The 26,157-nt window shown below is 33.1% G+C and overlaps 1 protein-coding gene across 8 annotated transcripts; it reads left to right on the top strand.

Annotated features, from left to right (window-relative positions):
- The first annotated feature begins 249 nt into the window (after window positions 1–249).
- Window positions 250–25,195, top strand: LOC106790126 (phospholipid-transporting ATPase ID). Of its 8 annotated transcripts, none has more exons than XM_014754833.1 (15): window positions 9,710–11,181; window positions 13,245–13,733; window positions 14,431–15,130; window positions 15,362–15,420; window positions 15,583–15,795; window positions 15,891–16,096; window positions 16,170–16,325; window positions 16,427–17,069; window positions 18,555–19,296; window positions 19,954–20,146; window positions 21,233–21,381; window positions 21,929–22,281; window positions 22,764–22,989; window positions 23,230–23,465; window positions 24,751–25,195. In XM_014754833.1, exons 2-15 carry the CDS (start codon window positions 13,617–13,619, stop codon window positions 25,165–25,167), a joined length of 4,410 nt encoding a protein of 1,469 aa, XP_014610319.1. In that variant the 5' UTR covers window positions 9,710–11,181; window positions 13,245–13,616; the 3' UTR covers window positions 25,168–25,195. The 8 variants fall into 8 exon arrangements, with proteins under 8 accessions (XP_014610323.1, XP_014610324.1, XP_014610319.1 ...); XM_014754835.1 differs by having other exon boundaries at window positions 9,711–11,181; window positions 19,954–20,131; XM_014754834.1 differs by having other exon boundaries at window positions 9,711–11,181; window positions 19,954–20,131; window positions 21,230–21,381.
- Window positions 25,196–26,157: the final 962 nt, after the last annotated feature.

Here is a 26,157-nt window from a genome sequence, read left to right as displayed (position 1 = left end):
CAAATTAAACTTTCTACACAATTTTTTCAACCTATCCGATTTTCCTTAAGACACGTTTACTTTTTAATTTTATTTTTGAACGAGATAAACAAGTAATTGTTAAAAAAGATACCCACAAAAGCTATTATAGTGGTATACCGTTTAAAAATGTACTTGGAAAAGCCATTATAGTGACATGTATAGTACAAAAAAAAATAAAAAAAAAAAAATATTACAAAAAATATTCTCGAAAAGTAGTATATAGCGTCGGGCTGCGTGTGTAGCGTGGTTAAGAATTTTCTTAACGGAGAGGGTGAATTCGTGATATATGACGCTTTTGACGAGAGAAAGTGATGTGACGCGCCGCCGCAGCTCCGGTGTTGTTAGAATAGCGGTGGTGGCGATTCTTTGGTCTGTCGGTTCAGCTGTGATCGCGACGCGCGTTAGTACAGAAGTTTCTAAGTGCCGAGATTGGATCCTTTCACTAGTTCCTAACGTCAAATTTTCACAAATAAAACGAATAAATAGTGAAACGTGAGTGTTACTGCACGTTGCGCGCACGTGTGTGTTTCTTATTTTTTTTTTTTTTTATTATTATTATTATTAACTCCCCACCCACCCTCGCGTTGTTACGAATCGTAAAACAGTGTTACTCAAAGAAACGACAACAACAAAAATTGTGTTCTATTAAAGATCTTAAAAGAGAATCTATCTCTATTAATCTACGAACCTTGACCCTAATCAACACTTACAAGCACCCCATTCGTCGTGTTGCGTTTTTGTATTCGCGGATGCGCAAATGCGCAAATGCGCGAGTGCGCGAGCGCGCGCTCGCTTTATTTTAGCGCGATGCTCGAATAGAAAAAAAAAACAAAAAGGAGGAGTCACGCTTAATCTTTAAAGTACCACCTCACCGGTATATAAGTGTGGTGTACTCCTCTTACATCTCTCCCCCTCCATCCTTGGGTGGACGCGATAAATGAGAGACCTTTACTATGCCAAGAGATGATGAGTCTTCTCTGTTCACAAGGTAAAATATCGTTCTATCATTTTTTTTTTTTTTTTACTATATACATTATTTCAAAATTTGTTCTCTTACAACTGCCCAATAAGATTTTGAAGACTCACAGTCGTCAGTTTTCTGTGTTTATTGGCTACGAGCCAATATTCGGTGGTCCCGCGTATGCACGAGAGAGATGATGATTCTTTTTCTAAACGGTATATACCGTTTTTTTCTTTTTTTTTTTTCTTTATACACATATAAACATTTTGGTCGATATTTATTTGTAATACGATACCGGGAATTATTTCAAGATCATTTTGTCGAAAATTATTATCTTTTTTTATTGCCTATCGTCAATTACATACGATCTAATATGTTCGAATTTTACGGAAACGGTCAGAAAGAGAGTGAGAGAGAGAGAGAGAGAGAGAGCGAGAGAGAGAGAGAGAGAGAACCCTCGTGATTTCTTTGTGGCAGACGTAAGGATCTATAAATAAAATTAGGAAACGCTTTCTGGAATAGATATTCTTATTTTGATTTCTGACGCATATTAATTAGGAAGAAAACATCTTTGATGGGTGGGTGTGTGTGTGTGTGTCGAAAAGAAACCTAAAGAACATAATAAGGAACAAAGTTTTCTCTGTCAACGCGACGACAACGAACACGTTAATTTCGTGCTGCTGATGATATTCTCGTTAAAATAATTTTCTATTCATTCGTTCGTCGGCGAGACGTAAAAATAAAACATAAAACAATAGACACCGCTTGTTTTTTTTTTTCCTTTTCTTAAAGAATCTTATTAGAGAAATATGGAAATGTGAATTTTGATTCTGAATTCCCTCTTTTCTCGAAAAGAATAATTAACAAACTCTAATTGAGTAAAAGAATCTTAAACGAAATATCATTCATCCATCATTGGATTGAGTCGTGAGAAATCCAAACAATGACTAGCAGCAATTTATGTTAGGAATCCTGTCACATTCATTTTCATTATCTTGATTGTTTTATGAGCCTATGATAATTCCGCGTTATGCGATACGTATCAAACCGTATATAAAACACCGATATCTATTTTGCTTGGATCTAAGGAGAGAGAGAGAGAGAGAGAGAGAGATCTTATCGGAACTCAAATATTCTTCGAACGACGAGAAAATGATTCTCGTATCTCTCGTTCACTTTTCGAAAGGGGCGATGAGGCGGTTTGTCGCTAACCTTGGATCATCTCCAACAGTTCTCCTGACAGTCTCTCTAACCGTGCGTCGAACTCAGCAACTTTCCGAATTTCACTCTTTCAGGTATTCATATTTTTCATTGTGCAACAAATAGTGTTAATATAATGTGTACGTTAGTTAGTATATAGTGTGTTTGGATAACATTACAATATGTGCAATTTGCAAAGAGACGTGTTAGAGTATAAAATAGTATATTGATCAGTAATAATGATTAGGATATTTATCACAATGAACAATTCTTTCTCCTTATTGTTTCCTTTCTTTTTCTTTTTTTTTTTTTCTTTTTCTCCTCGTTCTTCTTTTCTTTTTTTTTCTTTTTCTTTTCTTTTTCTTTTCTTTTCTTTTTTTTTCTTTTTCTTTTCTTTTTCTTTTCTTTTCTTTCTTTAAAGCAACACAACGCTCTTCGTGAATCGTAAATTTCATTCCGCGCATGGCGTTAACTCAATTAGCATGAGGGAGACGATAAAAGCACGCGTTAAGGCCTCATTCATACGACGGGACAACTGAAACCTTCGAACGTGTCAGTACGGTCTACTGACTATGTTCAAAACCGTTCGCGGAGAAAATTCGAGAGAAAAGATCAGAAGAAGAAGGAGGAGAATGAGGAGTGGGGGAATGGGAGGGGGAGGGGTCTTGCTCTCTTATACCTAGAAATAATATTTCAATTAACCCTTTGTGACTTGAATTTTGTTTAATTCGTTATAAATAAATTTGTGTTACGTTAAATCAACGAACATCAACCTACAAAATATATCGATTAACAATTAATTCAATATAGTTTCAATTATTTTATTATAATTAATATATATTGTAACTTTGAAGAGTAACACAACGGTTTACAAAGTGTGTATAAAAGCTTAATCCTTACCATTAAAACATTTCTTCTTACATCAACTCTAATATGTCGAGTTAAACTCGACATAATATTTGTTATACACTTTGCAATGTTATAATATAACATTTTATTAAGACTCTCTTCTTCCCCTCTTTTTTTAATTTATTTTGTAAATTAATTAAGGAACGCAAAAGGTTAAGCATGAAATTTTATAAAACTGTTTGCGATTGACGTTAAACATATGTGTATACGTTTCGTTAAAGAGATTTTATTTTTGGAACCCCTTTTGCACCCAACTATATTACTTATAATTTATCGTTAAATTATTGTTGAAAATATATCGTCGTAGGCGAGTTAGGTTGTGTTAGGATTTGAATTTTCTACGTCTTTCATTTGATATGAATCAGAATCTAATAAAGAATTAACGGGTTTATTACCGTTAATACTTCTCATTTTTACTTCTCTTTTAATTTTATATGATTTTTTATCTATATCTTATAGGTTTCTGATATATAAAATAAAAAACTAAAGAAAACAACGTTATTATAAATATATCAAACAGAAGCTATTTTTATATGATATGCAAATAATAATAAAATGATCATCGCAAAGCAAGTAGTAAACGAAAAAAAAGATATAATTATGATATACTAGAGCTTTTACATTTTTTCTTGTCTCACAATTATCGATAAATGGACAAATAATGATAATTGCACAAAATGGTTCGTTTTTACATTGATCTGCAAACAATTTGTAAAAACATTTATTTTGAAATTTTAGGTTAGAGTTGATAACCGTTATCAAAAATATTATTGGTTATTAAGGAGACGTTCTATAATAAAACGTAGTATATGCCATTTTGTGGAAAAACATGAAATTATTTAATAAAATATCGGTATAAAAGTATGTGACTCGAAAGTCATACGCTATACGCGAATTCATAAAAGATTAATTTCTTTTTAATAATCAATATTCTTGTCCCAACAGTATATTAATATATATGAGTTTCAAAGGGAAAATTGAAGACAGTTAATAAATTTTCCCTTTGAAACTCATATATATTAATTTCTTTTCATATTAAATGTATTGATACAATGACTAGTCAATTAGATAAATTTTTATCTTTTCATTAAAATTCTGTATTCAATATTATTGCTTATGTTAAATTTATTTTGAAAAAATGATAATTATTGGGTTAAGTAATAAGTTTCTTCGTATTTTTACTTTAGGATCGTATAACTTTGGTAATATTAATCGGATTTGGCAATACTTGCGTACGTTTGAAAGATGACAATATCAGAGTAATTAAAATTGAAGTGGTAATATTTCAAAAATTATTGCATCTTAAAAATAAATGAAATTAAAGAAGATATTCGATACGTTTCGAAATATGCCGCCATATTGTTTCACAATAAAGTATTATATTATTTAATATAAAAGAGAAAACAATCAGAAACACAAATAACAGAAATTTAAGAAACATGAACAAGAGAAGTATAGTTCGAGAATGATTCATTCATAATCAGAATTTATTTAAAGCATCTATTTAGTAATTAACGGTTAAATGTGGTTATGTTTTCGAAATAACCGCCATATTGTTTCACAGTAATCAAAAATCAAATAAACAACAGAGAGTTTATCGGAGAAAAAAAATGTTGTTACAAAAAAGAAAAGAATACGATGGAAAATGTTCGTGCCGTTTTTGCTGAGTTTCAGAAAAATTTATTACACGTTAACATTTTCACGATGAGAAACGTAATCCTATGTCATTTCAAAACTTTAAGCAAAATACGGGAAACGTTCTTCTATGTTATTAAAAAATTGAACATAGGAACAAAAATAAATATTTTACTGCAAAAAACAGAATCTGTGATATCAATGAAAATAATAAAATATAATATAAATAATAATGACTTAAATCTAATCAATATATATCATATTGTTAGGGGACACATCAAGAGGCACCATTTACAAAATAAATGTCAGGAGTTTCAGTATTTAATGCAAAATTTTATTTACCTATAAATTTAATCCTATTTATTTTATTAAACAAAATATATTTTCTATACGCATTTGTGTTACGTTTAATTTATGAAAACTTTAAACAATCAAATGATCATAAGCATCATACTGAAATGTAATATTTCTTATATTCACATATCTAAAAATAGCATAATCTTAACGTACTCACATAGATTACAGATTTTTAAAAATTATATGGAGAGTATTATATGCATAGAAATTATATTCAACTAAACGTTTTGTCCGATTATTACTCATCCTAAAAATCTTAAATTTATAAATTGGCAAAAACTTTCCAAGCAACTTAATATATGTGCAATATTATATACCAAGATTATTTTTTTTTTTTAGATTAGTTTGCTTTCTTGACATTGTATCGATGACGCTCGACCAGTTATCATGATTATGTACACAACGTTTAGATACTTGTATTTACAAATGTCTCAGATATATCTCTACACGAGATACATCTATATATATATACATATATATATATATAAACGTAAACCTACTTACACGCGTTTTGAGTAAGCAAAAAACAATATCTATCTTTGGAAGTAAAAAAGTAAATTGATATATTATGACGAAAGACTATTGTTTCCCTAACGTTACCTATTTTCACGAAACTCAACGATGAAGCAAGATGAAGATAAAATACGATTACACTCATAATCCTATTGGTTGGTGTACATGCTTTTATTTACTTATGTTAGCTTTATGTAAGCTTGTCAACGATAAACGGGTTTCTATATACCCAGAGATGCCCAAATTTTTTCCTTTTCTCGGATTACATTTTAATAAAAAAAAAAATATATATCCTCGTTTAAACGATAATTTATTAAGCAAAAAAAAACATTGGTATTGTAATAAACTGACAAGTGGTCAACAAATTCAAACAATTTATTTTATGATTTATTTGATAATACAATTAATTATAACAAATCATAAATGATATAAAATTAATATGCAGTTTTTTAACTTCAAATTTAAACGTTCTAAATTATTTTAGAAATTATACTATGTATAATGTCGAGTTTAGCTCGACATAAGAATTTTGATGTCGAGCCACACTCGACATAGAAGTGATAAAAGTTAAGAAATTTGATGATTTTTGGGTCACTTATGGTTATAGTTTTGGTATATACTATTTTTGTAATGCATTATACAATTAAATTCACAGTAAATATGTTGTATCATTAATTCTAAGGACGGTATCGGTGTAATTTATTCAAAGAAAAAAATATCAAAATGATAAAAAAAACTTATTTCATGGTCCATTACATGATTAATGATCGTCTATATACGTTCATTCTTATTTCTCAATCTTTTCCGTAGAATAGAATAACGCGTAATTTAACTACACAATGATGCCGACTGACAAATCTATATTTATAATCTAACGATAGGAAATATACAAGGTGTCTCATATTCTTTCGGCCAAACTTTGAGAATTTATGTTAGATACTTTATTACGATGTTATGGAGAAAATTATTTTCAATTATATACATTAATGTATATATAATATAATCAAACTGACAAATCTTTATTTATAATCTAACGCTAGGAAGTATACAGGGTGGGTGTCTTACGTTTCTTCGGCCAAACTTTGAGAACTTGATACTTTATTACGAAGTTATGAAGGAAAGTATTTACCAATTATATACAATAATGAGTAAGACTCTGACACAACCTCTGTTATGTACCCATTCATATCATAGAAACTCTTGAAATATTTCAAGAGTTATGAGTATGAAGTATTTCAAGGGCGTATGAGAAGAATATTTTGAAATAGAAATATAAAAACGTTAAACCATGCATATTCTATAAAAGAAAATTTATTGAAAATTCATTGGAAATCCATTCATGAAGCAGACAACGTTAAGTTTAACCTTTTGAGCGTAAAAAAAAACAAATGCTCTACTCGGTTCATAAGCAATTCCAAATCGTAGCGGGTGACAGGAACGTATCAAAAAAAAAAAAAAAAGAAGCGCGTATCGTAATAAAAGTTTCGAATAATTCCTAACCTAACTTTTTACCTATTACTATTTATAACCTAAAAAAAAATGATATTTAAATCTTGATTGGCTGTATGTTTTGACGCTCATAGGGTTAAAATCAAGAATATTATTTAAAAACTATATCACGTTATTCGTAATAACTTTGAGATCAAAAGTTTTTAAACAAACTTGTATACGACATATTGTCCTTATTTCAACTTGCAGAATAAGTTTGAACAGTTTTATCAGAAAAACCTGAGACACTCTGTATATACGTACGAACATATACCCATATATATGTATATATGTATAATATGTTTATACGCGGAGGGATTAGAGTTTTCTATTGGTGGGGGACACGTCAGTCTTACACAAAGTTAGCTATTCGAATCAAGGATTCTTGAATGCGTAACTAAAACTGTAGGTAAATAGTGTATACGGTTTTAGCCTGATCGAACAAATTGCATCTTCCGTTTACGTTTTGTTACCCATCGAATCGTGGTGGGATATAATAATCTTGGTATATCGTATAAAATCTAATCACAACTAAAGGAATTCGGTTAAGCTAACAGTATTTCATTTATTGTCCAATAGCGAGGGAAGAGAAGGCGGAAGCGGAGGAAGACTAGCATCATCATCAGCTTGGTTATCGAAAATTTCCTCTGGGAAAAATCGCTATTGGGAAGAAGAAGAAGAAGCAGAATCAGAAGCAAAAACAAAAGCAGAAGAAAAAAAAGAAAAAGGAAAGAAAAAAAGAAGAATAACAATAAAAGCAGTAGAAGGAGGAAGGGAGGGATTAGTTGAAAGAAAAAAAAGATCAGTTTATACGATAATAATAATAATAATAATAATAATAATAATAACAACAATCATCGATAGGAGGTATATATTTGGAAAGTGGAGGAGTACGCAGAGAATAAAAAGTTGTGGAGTAGGAGGAGAAGGAAGAGGAGGAGGAGGAGGTAGTATCGAAAGAAGAAGGATAAGGTGGTCCTGGAGGTGGAGGTGGGATCGGTCGAAAGACGAGGACGGAGGTGGCGGTGGAGGTGGTGGAGGAGGAGGTGGCAGTGGCGTCGTCGAAGACGAAAACGACGAGGACGGTGGTGGTGGTGGTGGTGGTGGTGGTAGTAGCAGCAGTAGCAGCAGCAATAAGAGGGTAGGCCGGAGGTGACCATTCACCCCACATGGACGCCACCCTCGAGAAACCACCCATATCCTCAAAAGTGGATACCTTATCGTCATTATATCGGAAGGAAATATCCGAGCGGAGCGCGAGAGAAGCGCGACGCTCGAGGACGATAGTTCCTCTTATCCTCCGAGGCCGTTTTTTGGCCGATTTTCGAGGACTATTCGTCGCCGTTCCGTTAACAACGACGACGACGACGACGACGAAGACGATCAAAACAAAAACAAAAACAATAGCAGTAGCAACAACGACGACGATTTGTCCAAAAACTTATTATCCACTAACGTTAACTTTAAATACCTTTTCTTATTTTGTTATTACCGACGAAGACGACGAAAACGACGACGAGGACGAGGACGAGGACGACGGTGACGACGACGACGACGACAACGAGGAGGAGGAGGAAGAGGAGGAGGAGGAGGACGAGGACGTGAAAGACGCTGCGTCGGCACCAACAAATACGTTTAATGCGTTTACTACGATACACGCATCATCATCATCACCATCATCATTATCATTATTATCAACATCATCATCATCATCATCATCGACGCGCGTCTTTGTCGTCGTTGTTGTTGTTGTCGTCGTCGTCGTCACGCATATAAAAAAAAGCATATCGATAGAAGACTCCGTCCAATATAAGGGCCTAATCGAATATTTTAACGAGCCTAATCAACGATTATTATCGTCGACGAAAAATGTCGCGCAGCGCAACCACGCGTCCTATGCAAGGTAAGTTTGAAGTTTTTTTTTTTTTTTTCTATTTTTTATTATTAGCCCATTTTTTTATTTTAACCCCCCCCCCACCCCGTTCCCCTTCCTCCCACTCTTTTCATTTTTAAGAGAATTTTTTCTTATAATATTAAGGTGAAACAAAAGTTCGTGCGTTTATTGTGTTATAAATTGCATGATGGATTGGTTTTTTTTTTGTCTTCTTTTTGTAAAATTTAATTTTGGAAATATTAATATTAAAAACGTACGAAAACTTTTGGTTCATTCTAATAGCTTCGTTCTAAATATTGGCTCGTTCGGAAAGTAATTTCGGTTTTTTTTTTTTTTTTTCTTTACCATAAAGACTTTTTTTCAGTTAGTCGCGTTTACGTTAGTTAGACGCACAAATAAATCTCAAAATGTATTTTACATTTTAGCAATGGACGCGATTTAGAATCTTCTTGCGTTTTACATTTGTCGAGTAGTTTATTTATTTCTGGCATCGCATTAGAAATGGGAAAAATCAAAGCGAAAATAATTTTTTGTTTTGTTTTGTTTTATCGCAACGGGTAATAATAACGATGGGGTGTGTTCAAGGAAACGTAAAAAAAAAAATTTGGCAATAAAAGATCATTTAAAATAATTTGGATTGTAATTAATATGAAACAAACAAAAATATATATCGTTTTTTCTTTTATCATTGAACAAAAATCTAAAATTACTTTCCGAACAACTTAATAAATAAACTTTCGTGAAAAAGTTGATCGAGAGAAGGGTGTGTCCTAGAAGATTCAAGTTGTAATCCCAATTAAAACAACAATCCAATTTGGAATTGTTGTTTTTTTCTCATCAATACCTCTCGATACTCGATGATTCTTTTCTTATGGTACAAAAATATAAAACTGAAGAGATTGGATTGATAGACTGTGTGTATAGTAAGTAAAAGGGGGGGTACTCAACCTTTTTTTTCGCTGGCCGCACATTAGCGCCAGTTGAAAATTGATGATTAAGAAGAAAAAAAACAAAGAGTCTTCAGGTGTGAAAACAATAAACGTATTTAAACATTAATGCGATCTTTGGTTTCGTTTATAAGAAGAACAATTGGACCCTCTCCTAATCACAGAGTCACAGGTCGTAGGGTGAGATTGAAGGTAACCGTTAGTCAATTCTTGCTATTTAAAAAAGAAGAAAAAAAATCAAAAATTCATGACCGGACATGCCGGGTCATACTTGAAACTTTCCCAAACCATAGATGCAACTCATTGTTAGAAACACATTAGGTGATACACTTAAGATTATTTTATTATATTTTAACCCTTTAAATGCGGAGCTCGCATAACGATTGCAATCACCAAGGACGAGGAATGATTTTTCTGTTAATATTGAACTAATTGTTTTGATTAAATAAAAGAAAGAAAAAGAAGAAAAAGAATTTCAAGGCAAGGGAAGATCGAAAAAATTGATAAGCATATATATACGCCCTTACTCAACGCGGATTGCTTTCGTTGGGGACGCATATATGCGTACATAACATTCAAATGATTTAAAACATCAATATTCGTTACCAATTGTTTTCAATAAGAGGAGAAGAGTAGGAGGTCAGTCCATTGATTGGCCATCAATCAAATTTGTGCCGTTAAAAGAAGAAATAAAAAAAAATGGTTAATTCAATGATTGTGCGCATTTCGTAGCGGAAGTTTGATGGTTATATTACGTTTGTATAATATTTGAATGTCATTTTTAACGGTTAGAAATTCCCGCTTTATTTAAAATAAGTGGTCAATAGAGGAATCTTCTTTATCCGTCGTGGTGGTGGTCTCTTCTCTCGCATATTAGTTTTGGCTTAAGTCGATGTCGCTTATGGTTCTTTTTAAGTAAAGCTTTGCCTTTGCCTTTGGCTTTGGCGTCGGCGTCGTGTCCACGACGTTGGCGTAAGCGTCGTGACACGTGGCGCCGTCGAGGGGCGACGCCTCAAAGTCTCTTCGACGGCCGTCGAACCGTAATCTCATCGACGAGAGTTGTGGAACCTCGACCTAGGACGTCGTCGTGTTAGACGTACAGTTAAAAGGAACGAGAAAAAGAAAGAAAGAAAGAAAGAAAGAGAAAGAGAGAGAAATAAAGAACCTCCAAAAAAAAAAAAAGACAAAATAGAACGGATAGAGAAAGAGAGAGAAAGAGAGAAAGTGGTGGTTCCAGTTTAGAGTGTATGCTGATTGTGAGTGCAAAATTGGCTTTCTGAACACTGTTTTACGCGTACGATACTCCAACTTGGGTGATGGTGTTTCAATTCTTTTCATTCCCCCCCTTAACATTTTTCCTTTATTCCAATCCCTATTTTCCTATAGCATATCTTATTTCCCACGTTCACCAATTATTCATAATTGGTGTTAGTGTGTTGGTACTTTAGTCAGAAGATCTCCCCCTCCCGAAAAGAAACAAATGCGTTAGTTTGATTCCCTGTATTATTATCTGCCGTCATGGAAACGTCATTGTAGTATAATTATCATCAACGTCATTCTACTCCAATCGGATATCATCATCTTCTGGGTACTATATTTGGGATTAAATAGTAGTACGTAAAGCCGGTGCCAAATGATATTTGCTAACTTCGATGAGATCCTCGTGTTGCGGGACGACGTCGCCGCCGACGCCTGATATCGATCGTTCCTCTCTCCCTTCCCGTCACCCTCACCCCCTCTCTCCTCCCCAAGCTTTCTCTTCCTCCTCCTCTTTTTCCTCCTTCTCCACCTCTTCTTCCTCTTCCTTCTCTTTTCTCTTTATCTTTTTCTTCCTATTTCTATTTCTATTTCTATTTCTCTTCATCATTCTTTAATAATTATCCCAACTAACACTCACCTTTCTTTTAACCAACTACTCCTGATTTTTCTAGTCTACCCAAGCTTCTACAAACAGAATCCTGTTTACTTCTTCAGTTTTTTTACGTTAAACTAGTAACAACCGTTCATGAGCCTGGATAACACTAACCATTCCCTTTTTGGATGATCGTTACGTGAAAGACGATAGTATATAACGATGACGACGATGACGACAATGATAAACAGCATGCACATGAGAATTGTAACTTTTTCTTTCGAGTATGTACACTTTCTTTTGTACAAAATTTCTAATAATTATTCTATATTACACAAATGTGAGAGTTAACGTCAATATCTTTTTGGGGAGGAAAACAAAAAATGTTTTAGGCATTTAATTGTTATTGCATCTCTATCAATTCGTCACTTTTTCTTGTTGTTCACGATTTGGATCACATTTTAAGATCGATAATTGTTAGAATCAGGAGAAACGCCCTTAAGTATTGATGATAGTATACCCTTAGATTGTTGTTTAATTAAACGAGTTATCGGATCGATGTTAAGAAAAAGTGTTAGCCTATAATATGGACAGAGACGTGAAAAGTAAACTTCATCGTGTCACTTTTCCATGTAAGTTTTTTCTTTTTCTTTTTTTTTTCAAATTGGTTTGAATGTTTGGTGGAACGCGTGTAGAAAAAGCTAGATATGTCACGTGACAAGCAGATAAAGAAAACGTAAGTGGCGCTGTTTGTAAGGAAATATAACATATCTCGAATCGCGGGATCTTTAACCAGTTGTGTTAGTCATAGTCAGGTTAGACCATAGTCAGGCTGTGATTGACGAGTATACTCGTCATGAAGAAATTGCACTATTTTGTGTTATAATACGAGTATACTTACATGTCATTGCAATTATTTTTTTGTTTTTTTGTTACGATGAATATATACACTCGTCATAAATAAATTGCAATATTTTTTTTTATTACAACGATTATACTCGTCGTGCGAATATAAGAAAAAAAAAAAAAAATACAACAGTCATTTATGATTAGAACATAAATCAATATTATTATAACAGTTACAACGCGTACTCTTTATTTGACGAGTATACATCGTCGTTGTTTGATTTTTGCGACACAATTAAGGTACAGTCTTTTCAAAGAGATCAACCTAGCTAACCATCAAATGTTAATTACTTTTTCCGGATGACGAGTATACTCGTCAGTCGCGGCTAATTGGTTGAACAGTTTCGCCGCCCTTTATTTGATGGAATAATTAAAATAAACAAATTAAGCGTGTTATATTATCATCGTCGTTAGATAAAAAACAATAATTATGATGATAAAAAGATTCCGTAACAGTCATTGTCATTGTCGTCGAACGTTAATCTTAAAATTTCCAGTTTAAAAAAAGAAAAAAGAAAGATAAGGCATATTATTGAGATCTCTTTAATTTGTTACTCAAAGGAATCCTGACGATGGAAGAAACTAATCGTAAGTCGTAAAACATAAAAATCGGTCTAAATCAATTACAAAAAAAAAGAGGGAAACCAAAAGGAGAATATGCAGGAGGAAAGGGATAAAGGCAAGGAACGTTAGGCGAGTGTGTCGATCATCTCAAGTGTGCGCAGTTAAAAATGCGCCTCTCAGTTAGCATTCGCGGTGGTAAGAAGAAGACGACGACCACGACGACAACGACGACGACGACGACGAGGAGTTGTTGGGAAGAAGAAAAAAAAGGAAAGGAAGAAGAGAAGAAAGTGGTCAGTGGTAATACTACCTAGCGCGGTAAAGGGCGGGTTACGTCCTTTGAGAGATTCATGCCTCGCGGAAGCTGCGATGATACGGAGGGACGAAGAAGAGGAGGGTCCAAAACGGGAGAAGAAGAAGAATGTAAAAGGCGAGCCGGACATCGTCGTCTCCTCGGCACCTCCTACGTGCCACGAAGACGAAGAGGTTGGCCATAGAGAGGGTTTATAGCTTGCGTAGGATAGACGATGAGCGTCGAGGTCGACACGCTGGAACTCGAAGTCTTCGAGGTGAGTCCTCATAAATACTCGAAGACAAATAAGACTCGGAGTCGAATGCTCTTAATGATGATGATGATGATGATGATGATGATGATTTATCACGAAAGAGAGGATCTTCCAAACTTTCACCACAATACCAAGAGTTTTTAGAATCCTTCGAAACAAATGACCCTTCTCCTTTATTATTAGTTTTCTTTTTTTCTATCCTACCCTTCTTTTTTTTTTTCTTTTTTTCTTGGTTTGGTTTCTCTCTATTATCAACGAATATTTTACCATCTTTGAAATATTCAAGATTCCAAATTGATTACCGGTCTTTCCAGTGTCTGCCTCTTGCATCGGACTCTACCATTTCCTGTTATGCGGTTCGTTTGGCACGCGCGTCAAACGATTATATATTATATTAGTATAGATGCACTCGTTTCCGGTAGTCACATTTGTTAAGATTAATTCGTCATTTATCTACCGAATATAATCGCAAAGAAAAAAGTATGGGGAATATTCCTTAAGGAAAAGGATATTATTACACAACGCGTCGTCGTGCCAAGCGATCTGTTTTCGATCGTATTATCTCTTTATGCGTCCTTAATTGTTATCTAACTTTTCTTCGTTATGATGGGACGAAGGTAAAAGAGTGTGACGAGACCGATGTTACGGAAGGAAAAAGAACAACAACGACGACGACGACGACGGCGACGGCAACAACAACAGGGACGACGACGACGACGACGACGACGAAAATTGCGGCAACAACGGCATCAACGGTAACTGTAACTGCTACAACAAAAACGGTGACAGTAACTGCAGCAACGACAACAGCGGCGGCAGCGACTACGGTAAAATTGAAGGTAACAGCAACAACAACAACAACAACGACGACTACGAGCTCGACAACAACGGCACCGGTAACAACGGCAAAAGAAGGTATCATGTGTGCCGTGGACACTAATATTCAAGATGGAAACGAAAGTAGAAAGAAAAAACGTAAAAGACGAAAAATGCGGAACAAGACGCAAATTCAATTGCAAGAACAACAGCAAGACTTAGCGATTCATGCAGTATTGAATCTTCCATCCTCATCTGAAGAAGCTGTCCTCGAGGCAGCCGACGAATGTTCGAAAAGAGATTCATCGAGTAGCCTTGGCGGTACCAGTAGGCACAATACCACCCTCAGGGAATCCTTGCTTACTGTATTAGGCAAACTGGTTATATGGAAGGGCAGCAGGTATCGTTCCGCAACTGCAGCTTCGTCCTCTTCCAGTGTGCCTCCGAATTCGCCACCTGCCACTGAATGTATCGGTCGTAGTACATCTTTTTTTTCTAGCGGTGAGTCTTAACCGCGTTAATCCTTCTTCTATCTTTCGAAACCTGTCTACCAAAACACCGTCTATCAAATCTGTCTCGTAATATTGGGGAGGGGGGAGGTTCGTCTCCCATGTATGTATCGAGAAAAATAACGTCTTACTTGTTCTTATGAGAATCATCGAGCTATCGTTTTGACTGATATTTATTAATATATTTGTACATTAATATCATTACATGTGTGTATTCTTACAGAAACAGAGAGGCGTATACGCGCCAATAATCGCGAGTACAACTCACAGTTTAATTATGCGGTAAGATCTGATCGATCGATTTTATTAACAAATTCAAGTTTAAATTGATTTGTATTTTTTTTTTTTTTTTAATCGTCTGTACATATATCACAAAGTCATCTAATAAGATATAAAATCATATAAAGCATCTTTCCCTTTTTTTCTTTTGTTTTTTTTTTATAGAACAACTACATAAAAACGTCCAAGTATTCGGTTCTGACGTTCCTACCATTGAATTTGTTCGAGCAATTTCAGCGGTTAGCCAACTTTTACTTCCTATGCCTGCTGGTGCTTCAAATGATACCCGCCATATCCTCTTTGACTCCCATTACAACAGCTATACCACTCATAGGGGTACTTATGCTCACTGCCGTTAAGGATGCCTATGACGACTTTGTGAGTAATTTTTTTATTTTCCCAATTGTCACGAAATATTTTTTCTTTTTTTCTTAAGAATTTACGTTTTCTTTATTGACTCGTATTAATTTCAGCAACGGCATAGCAGCGATTCGCAAGTTAATAATAGAAAGTCACAAACATTGCGTGGTACTAGCCTACGTGAAGAGAAATGGTCTCAGGTTCAAGTGGGGGATGTTATAAGAATGGAGAACGATCATTTTGTTGCGGCAGATGTTCTTCTTCTGTCGACGAGCGAACCCAATGGTCTCTGTTACATCGAAACGGCAGAATTGGATGGGTCAGTAATATTTTTGGTTGTTGCAAATTGATCAATTCAATGTATCTAATTTAATTTCTCGTTATTCTTCTAGTGAGACGAATTTAAAATGCCGGCAATGTTTGACTGAGACTGCCGAAATGATGGACAACCACGAATTGATTGGTCAATTCGACGGTGAAATCGTTTGCGAAACGCCTAACAATTTGTTGAATAAATTTGATGGCACGTTAACATGGAGAGGACGGAAGTAAGAATAAACAAATGAACAAGAAAAAAAAAACAGAAGTTACTTGATAATGGTGCAATCTTTTAGTATGCTTAAACAAATTGTTGCCTTTTATGTTACAGATATGCGTTGGATAATGACAAAATCATATTACGAGGTTGTGTATTGAGAAATACACAGTGGTGCTACGGCGTGGTCATCTTTGCAGGCAAGGATACCAAATTAATGCAAAACTCAGGGAAGACCAAATTTAAGAGGACCTCTATAGATAGGCTGCTGAATCTTCTGATTATTGGAATAGTGTTTTTCTTGCTTTCTATGTGTTTGTTTTGCATGATCGGTTGTGGTATTTGGGAGAGCCTAGTGGGTAGATATTTTCAAGTGTATTTACCCTGGGACTCGTTGGTGCCTACCGAACCTTTAGGAGGTGCCACCGTGATCGCTCTCCTTGTATTCTTTTCATATGCTATTGTATTGAACACAGTGGTGCCAATCAGTTTATATGTGAGTGTCGAAGTTATCAGATTCGTCCAATCGTTTCTGATCAATTGGGACGAAGAAATGTACTACGCGCCTACGAATACACATGCCAAGGCTAGGACTACTACATTAAACGAAGAATTAGGTCAGATAGAATACATCTTTTCTGACAAAACTGGAACATTAACGCAAAATATAATGACCTTTAATAAGTGTTCTGTGGCCGGTAAATGTTACGGTGACTCTGTCAATGAAGTTACTGGAGAAATCATCGATTTAAGCGAGGTGAGATACCCTTTTGATATATGTAATGTCGTTCTATTATTTACTAAAGGTGCATTTATTGTGAATCTGTTCATACGCAACATATAAACATTCCTCCATTAACGAAGAGGTTCAAATTATGCTTTATACTTGAATTATCTCATTTTAAAACACATTGGAGCTGTTTCTTTTTTGTCCCTCTTTCTGTTTCTGTTTCTGTTTATTTGATCGAGCTATAAACTCGATCATTTCTGTATTCTTACGTTGTGAATTCGACTTCATTTTCATTTTTATATTTATACAAGGTGGCACAGTATGGTATGCAATTCAATATATAATTTACTTAGTTAGAACTTGGACAAATTAGAAAATATACTTGATCTAACATAAGAGAGAAATCATGTGCCACTATCATGAAATTTTCTTCCTTTACCTCAGAATCCTGGACTTTAGTATTCATCCATTCTCCAAAGTAATTATTTGTCATCGTTGCTGTAATTATTACAATGAAATCTTAACTTCAATAATTTTAGTTTATCACTGTATTTTTTTTTATTATCAGCGATATCAGATTTTAATTTTGTTTTGTTAAGTGCAAATTGAATTTAAAGTACAACAAAGAAAGAAAACCAAAAGAAAAATACCAAAAGTACACGTTAATAAAAAAATCAAAAAGATAAACACAATCTCTTTGTAAATCCATACTGTGCGTAAGTTTTCATGCACATCATTTAGCATGTGTGTGCTGCATGTAGACGGACAAAGCTGCACAAACTCCGACAATGCGATGGAAGAATGGACAAGAATTTGTTCGTCAAGTTTATACTCCGCTTAGTGGTCCAAATGTGCGTCTCCTGGAGCAAGCTGACAGAATGTCCAGTACAACACCAGAACCAGGAATCAGTGCCAGCCCAAAGCTTCAACACAAACCTTCAGTACGCATGCTCATATTCGACACGCACCTGCCAGCTATACAAAAATTCAATTATACTTTTTTTCTTATTTCTGTTACTATACTCGCTACACACACTTTCAATTCTCAGTTAAATAAATTCATTAATATCGCATATTGTTTTAATATACACCAATGACATAACAAGAAATTTATGTTTCTTATTGTCTTTTGTTTCAATTATGCTGTGCAATAAAAATAGATGCATGTTTTATGTCGTACTCACACTCATCTCCTAGTAGGTTAAAATACTTTCAAAATTTTTTATACTCTTTCATGTACTACTTTCTTGAATAATCCAAGGACGAATCGACTAACACCATCCATTCACTGTATTTCAACAAGCTCTTTTTTATCATAGAATTATAGCGAGAGGTATATATATATTGCATACATGCATACAATCTGTACTCTGGTATTTCTTTTTCATCTGGTTCTCTCTATGTACTAATAAAAATGTATATTATTCCTTTTCTTACTTCTTACTGGCTCTAGAGAAATCTTTTTGCAAGGTAAATAATATTTTATATAATGTCATTTCTCTACTTTTACAGACAATGCCACCCCTGGATTTTTCATTTAACAAAGACTACGAGCCTGAATTTAAATTCTATGATCCTGCGCTTTTGGAAGCTGTCAAGCAAGGCAATCAAGATGTTCACAGTTTCTTTCGCTTATTAGCATTATGTCACACCGTTATGCCAGAAGAGAAGCACGGAAAACTGGAGTATCAAGCACAGTCGCCGGACGAAGCAGCACTTGTATCTGCAGCAAGAAATTTTGGTTTTGTTTTTAAAGAAAGATCACCAAATAGCATAACGATTGAAGTAATGGGAAAGCGTGAAATATATGAACTACTATGTATTCTAGACTTTAATAACGTTAGAAAAAGAATGTCTGTAATATTGAGAAAGGATGGACACCTTAGGCTGTATTGTAAAGGAGCAGACAATGTCATTTACGAACGTTTGAAGAAAGATAGTGATGAAATTATGTCTAAGACTTTGGATCACCTCAATAAATTTGCAGGTGAAGGTTTGAGAACATTGTGCCTTTCAGTGAGAGATTTAGATGAAAGCTTCTTTAATAATTGGAAACAACGTCATCAAGAAGCCGCTTTGAGTCATGAAAATAGAGACGACAAGTTGGACGCTATATACGAAGAAATAGAAAAAGATATGACGTTACTAGGTGCTACTGCCATTGAGGATAAATTACAAGATGGTGTACCCCAAACCATCGCGAATTTAGGACTCGCTGGCATAAAAGTGTGGGTATTAACAGGTGATAAACAAGGTAAATTTATAAGGACAATATATTTAATCTAGCACTCTACGAAATTAATTTAAAGATAACTATTCTTAATATCGTATAAATAATAAATCATTATTTTTCATACTTTATTATATTTATAATTTTACAGTAATCCTTTCATTATTAACGCGAATAATTGATTTCACAAAAACAGCATGTAAATAAAACCATGAAATGCATTATGATTCTATTAAATTGTGCGAATTGTGAATTCATTCAGATTATACAACCGAACGATATTATTAATTTTTTCACTTTTTTCTAATGTTTGGATAATTTTTAATTTGACTTCTAAACTTATCCAGGTTCTTGCATTTTTCATTTTCTTAATAGTATTTCTTGTTAATGCCATTATTTTTCATCTCACAAATTTCTTATTTCACTGCAAATGTTCGCAGCACAACTGCAAATAAATTTACACAATTACAGAATAAATTACACTCATTGTAAGTTATCTCCGAATTTATGTTTGCTCATTATATATTGTAGTAAAATCTAGGTACTGGTAGTTCAAACGCGTGAATGAAAAGATTACTGTATTTATCATATCTTTTACTTATAATTAATTAATGAAGTTTTGCTTTTTACTGCTATTAGTACTACAGATATCACCATTCATGTGTCTTTCTTTTATCATAGAAACGGCCATCAACATTGGTTACTCGTGTCAGCTGCTAACAGATGATCTGACCGATGTCTTCGTAGTAGATGCTACTACTTATGATGGGGTTGAAACTCAATTGACACGATATTTGGAAACTATCAAGACAGCCTCCAGCCATCAGAATCGGCCAACTCTCTCCATTGTCACATTCAGGTGGGACAAGGAAAGGTCAGGCAATTGAAAGAGATGGAGTAAAGTCTATTACCCTTTTTTCATATCTAATTCTGACTGATTAACATGTTTATTAAAAGATATACCTTTACATTGAATGTGTCACCATGTATTGTGTAATGCTTTCTTTGTCTGGTTTATGCCAAAGAATTATAATGAAAAAAGAATCTAATCTTTTTATTAGAACACACAAATCTATTCCAAATTATTATTTCTATACGTATCCTGAATGTTAGTATTTTTTTTTTTTTTCTTGAATTAAACATTCTTGGGCATTTACCTGAAGGCATTCTAAAGGTATAACAAGAATTATATTGTGCTACGAATTTGCTTAGACCATGGTATGTGCTATAGTATCATGTTTATACATTTTGATCCTGGTATCCTTTATTCTTCTTTCGTTAAAATAGTAAATATTAAAATGTATCTGCATGCGATTCGAGCATCCAAACAAATCCTTTTCTATAAATTATTAAAGTTATCAAATTCTCTCTCTTCTCTGTTTAAATATTATTATCATTATAAAGAAAAATAAACTATATGCCCACTACCTGCTTGTCGAAGATAGTATTATACACTGCAGATGTCATAGTATGGTAGATTAGGTTTTAGATGTACCTACCAAAATGCAACATACATTTCATTGGAAGTGTTTCATTGAAAAGAAAAATGTTAAATTTATGAAAGATAACGATGACTACTATATGATGCTTGATACTCACTCCTTCTCTTTCTGTATGCTTAACATTAATCCTAGAAATAATTATTATAACAAAATTTTTTTCAAATTATGTTGCTTATGTCACGTTCTTGTTTCTTGTAGAATCTAATATTGTGCACCATGTCTATCGTTAAAATTTAATGTATATTATATTTTACCTTGGAGATCAATCTTTTTTCCAAGTATCCTGATTCAAAATATGTGAATGATTCAAGAAATTGCAAAAATCCTTTTACTCGATATTATCAAACTTTTGATTGTCTCTTTATATTTATAACAATTTTACGAACAACTATAAAATCATTAGTGACGAAAGGACAAGGCTCTTTTCCTTTAAACTAATATTTTTTTGTATACAGCAGTGATACGGAATATAATCCGAGTAGAGACGAGCAGGATGAACATGAAATGGAGCAAGCTATGGGTTTTGCAGTGGTTATCAATGGACATTCCTTAGTGCACGCATTGCATCCACAGCTTGATCAACTTTTTCTCGAAGTATCAAGCCAATGTAAGTTCAATACTAATTAATCTACATGGTAGAACATCGATTATCCGAATATTCATCTTTTTTTAAATGTTTAATCCTTTGAGTGCTATGGGCGCATATGTGTCCAGTGGAAAGTATCAGTGCAAACTAAGGATGCATATATGCATTATTTTGAATGCGGATTGCTTCCGCCAGAAGTATTCAGCACTCAAATGGTTAATGATAACCAACTTATGTTTTAAATTTAACATCTACCTTTTTCTTTTACTACTCATCGTATAAATAAAATCTATACATATGAATACATTAAATTTAGGCAAATAACTAAATTCGGGCATTCGAAGTAACTAAGTTACGTGTCCCATAGCATTAGCATTGTTAAATACATTAGTGGAAGAACGTAAATGAGCAAATCATTCTATATTCGGATAAACAGTCATTCGAATTATCTATGTTCAAATAATCGATGGTTTATATTGTATTTGCTAAATTAACTTATATTAATGTGTGTGTGAACTATTTAATGTTTTAATGTTTAATATTTTAACTGTTAATGACAAAATTCTAGGTAAATCTGTGATATGTTGTCGTGTAACACCCTTACAAAAAGCAATGGTCGTTGAATTAATTAAGAAGAATAAAAATGCTGTCACTTTGGCGATTGGAGATGGAGCTAATGATGTTTCTATGATAAAGACAGCTCATATTGGCGTTGGTATCAGTGGACAGGAAGGATTACAAGCTGTACTAGCCTCCGATTATTCGATAGGGCAATTTAGGTTTTTAGAAAGATTGTTACTTGTCCATGGCAGGTGGTCATATTATAGAATGAGCAAGTTCCTTAGGTACTTCTTTTATAAAAATTTTGCATTCACTCTCTGCCACATCTGGTTCGCCTTTTTCTGTGGATTCAGCGCACAGGTATGTTTGAAATAGTAATCTTGATACATTGAACACCAGCTCTGTCTCATTGCGTAATTTTTTTTTTATTCAAAGTAAATATGTTTAACGCATGAATATGTTTTATTTGACATCGTTAATTTTTTCTGTATTAGTTTAACTTCTAACAAAATACAGACAAAAGTCTGTAAAAAATTGTATCAACAGTCATTTTGAAAAAATTTATTTATGGAGAAGCAATGTGAGCATCAATGTTCAATGTATTAAAAATTAAACAAATAACATAAATGATGAATTTGAAGGCGAATGCGATTCTTTAAAATTTCTTTGTTAGAGCAAAATTGTTCCAAAGTTGAGACAAAGAATATGATCTTAAATATAATAATCTGATGTGTGTTGTATATATTTGTGAATGAATGTATGCATATATTTATATTTTTATAAGTATATATTTATGTAGAAGAAAATATATATTTATCATTTTTTTCCATTTCACTTTTCAGACAGTGTTTGATCCAATGTACATTTCTGTCTATAATCTATTTTATACGTCACTACCAGTCTTGGCGGTTGGCATATTTGATCAAGATGTTAATGATAAAAATAGCCTAATGTATCCAAAGCTATATGCACCTGGACTTCAAAATCTTCTCTTTAACAAAAAAGAATTTTGTTGGAGCGCTCTACATGGTTTTTTTGCTAGTTGCGTGTTATTTTTAGTACCCTATGGTAAGTATTAATTCTGTCCACATTTAACAATTTTTATTGGTCGTAACTCATTTTTTTTTTTTTTTTTAATTATATTATTTCATTTACTTTTTACACAATTTATTAATCAAGACTATCGATATTTGTTTAAGAACGAAACATAATATTTAAAAAATAGTATAGAGTATTGGCTTGAAAATATTTTATTTTACATTAAAGCATATGAATAAAATAGACTAATAAAAATACAATTGATTTTAGGAACATACAAGGATGGAGTATCACCAAAGGGCTATGTACTTTCAGACCATATGCTGCTGGGCAGTGTTGTAGCTACAATATTAGTTATAGTTGTAACAGTTCAAATTGCTCTTGACACATCATATTGGACAATTGTTAATCATATTATGGTGTGGGGCTCGTTGATATGGTATTTTATTTTAGATTACTTTTATAACTTCGTCATAGGAGGTAGTTACGCTGGCAGTCTTACAATGGTACGTATTTCAACATACTTTTGTAATAAGTTAACCCTTTGCGCTCCGACTACCAATACTGCTAGCAATATCGTACTTTTTTGTGGTCATAATAATAAAAAATAATAAATTTAGATGGTACTGTTACTTTGATAAGTTTCGTATAAATATTCAATATTTCTTGTTCTTGTTTTGTAAAAATATTTGGATCTATTACTTTATTTTATTCTTCATTTTTAATTAAAAGTATTCATTAAGTTTTTTAATTGTCAAGCGATATTATTTTTATTTTCCTAAAAGTACGTAGAGTTTACTACTTGTGAATGTAAAAAATACTCTGAGAGCAAAGGGTTAATATTGAGTTGTCTGGAAAGTTTGTGTCAATTTATGAATATATACAAGATGTCTTGTAATTGGTGATACAAGCGAGTAGGAAATGATTCTACATGAAAAACTAAGTCGAAAATGTAGAATAAAATTCTTTCATATAGAGTTTTGTTTCTTAATAATATTAATTTGCACTTGACTGAACTTGTTTTAATTGTAAACATATTAAGAAGCAAAAAAATGCTTTCCAAAATATACTAAAGTAAGACAGTGAAATCTATTGAGTTGAAACTGTATCAAGTTTACGTGTACTTGACGAATTTTTCAAACTTATTTTTTCCTAAAACAGTCTTCTATGAATAAATTGTATTTTACATTTTCTATATAATTTTTCATGTTGAATCACTAATGCAACCTCCTTTTTTTTTGACAACGTAAAAAATCTTCGCAAGAAGAGTCAGACCTGAGAGGAGTGTGGTGTAGATAGAACCCCAGGTCCTGAGTGTATTAGTTTTTCCACTTTGGGTTCCACTGCATATGGCAATGCCATTCTTACTGCATCATCTTCATTTTTCTCATGCGAGCTCTTAGTGGTCATAGTCGCCTTCTAAACTGTGAAGATCTCTTCTCTTCCTGCTACACTCACTTCTTTTGCAGCATAACTTCTGCTGCAAACATTCTAAATTCTTTGACGTAACTTTGATGCAATCTTTCTTACTTGTACCACCAGTTACAGAGTATCTATTAAAATATGTATTAAATAAATACATTTTTCTCAAAATCAGGACAAATTTGTTGCCCATTAGAGGTGCCCATTAAATTGACATTAAGTTGTTTATAAAGTTCTTCCTGATTTTGAGACAAATATATTATATAATATTAATTGGCATGAATTTGTCCGAACAACCCAATACATAAAGAAGCATAGTAAAGTAATATAAATCATAATTAATATATAAATATATATTTTTCTTTAAAGGCTATGTCAGAAGCAACATTTTGGTTCACGACAGTTATAACATGTATAATCCTAGTGATACCAGTTCTTTCATGGAGGTTCTTCTTTATGGATGTTAAGCCAACACTCTCCGATAGAGTAAGATTGAAACAAAGATTAGCGCAACTGCGTTCTCGACAGAGTCAGGACATTTTACGTACTCCATCAACGAGACGCACGCGACGATCTTTGCGTTCGGGTTACGCATTTGCACATCAAGAAGGTTTCGGACGACTTATTACATCTGGAAAAATCATGCGCAAATTACCAAATGGTGCAGATTTTAAGTTCGCTATGCCATTTACTAATAATGTTACTAAACAAGTTAATGTTGCTACTACGTCGCCAAAGGAGAATGCATCTCGGAATTCGCACACATTGGATGCTATTACTCTGTGAATCTTTACGTTAATCACAGTGTTGCACAGTAAGTATGATTTCACGTATTGTCGTGAGATAAGTTTTAAAAAAAAACATTGTCACTCAGTTTGCCTTATTGAAAGTTTTATGCTATAAATCATTCTTTTTCTTTAGTTTATATTTTTCCCATCAAAGACATAATCATTTTTTATTTTTTAGAAATAAAGAACAGTAAATAATAATTATACGAAAACTTGAAACATTAAATGAACGCGTGCGTCTGCCATTTATTATCTCAAAGTCGAAAATAATTGATTAATTATATTTTTCCTTGGTTTCTCTTTTAAATTTCTTTTCATTTTTTTCTTCCTTTGTTCACAATCTATTATTATTTTATAAGATCAATTTTTTATAAAAGTTTTGTATAACACTTCAGTATTTTGCATTTCAGTGAGGCACACTGTATTATAATAGTCTTAATCTATATTTTCTACCTCCTTACTGCAATTGATTATATTTATGATTTAGAACAATAATTCTATATATGTCAATTAAGATTGCGTGAAATATAATATTTTGTTCTCTCATATATTTCATATAATATAATTAATCGTATCTTTCAAAAGTATTAAATTATTCATTTGAGTTATTATTAAATTAAAAACTTATAAATTCTTATAAAACAATACACATACATACACTAACATAAATTAATTATATTAGAACGAAAAAGTACCGCTTAACAATTATGAAAGATTGAAAAGAAAAAAATTATTCTGATATTTGATTAAAATAATAATTAATTTTTAATTTCTGGAAAATTTACTTTTTTCGAAGATGATTTAAATTGTAGATGAGTAATAATCATTTTTATATGTTACGGGCAATGATATATTTCGAACATTGTATAGAATGCCCACGTAAATTGGGCAATGTGTATAATGAGCATATATTTCACAGATTGCCCAGTCATTCTATACAATGCTCTCAGTAATACATTGCCCGTAACATATATATATATATATATAT

This window comes from Polistes canadensis, unplaced genomic scaffold, assembly GCF_001313835.1.
Source record: "Polistes canadensis isolate GaletaPanama2010 unplaced genomic scaffold, ASM131383v1 scaffold_216, whole genome shotgun sequence".
Taxonomy (NCBI): Eukaryota; Metazoa; Arthropoda; class Insecta; order Hymenoptera; family Vespidae; genus Polistes; species Polistes canadensis.
The sequence above is the reverse complement of the archived record's forward strand: the minus strand, read 5'-3'. Positions and strand labels throughout refer to the sequence as shown.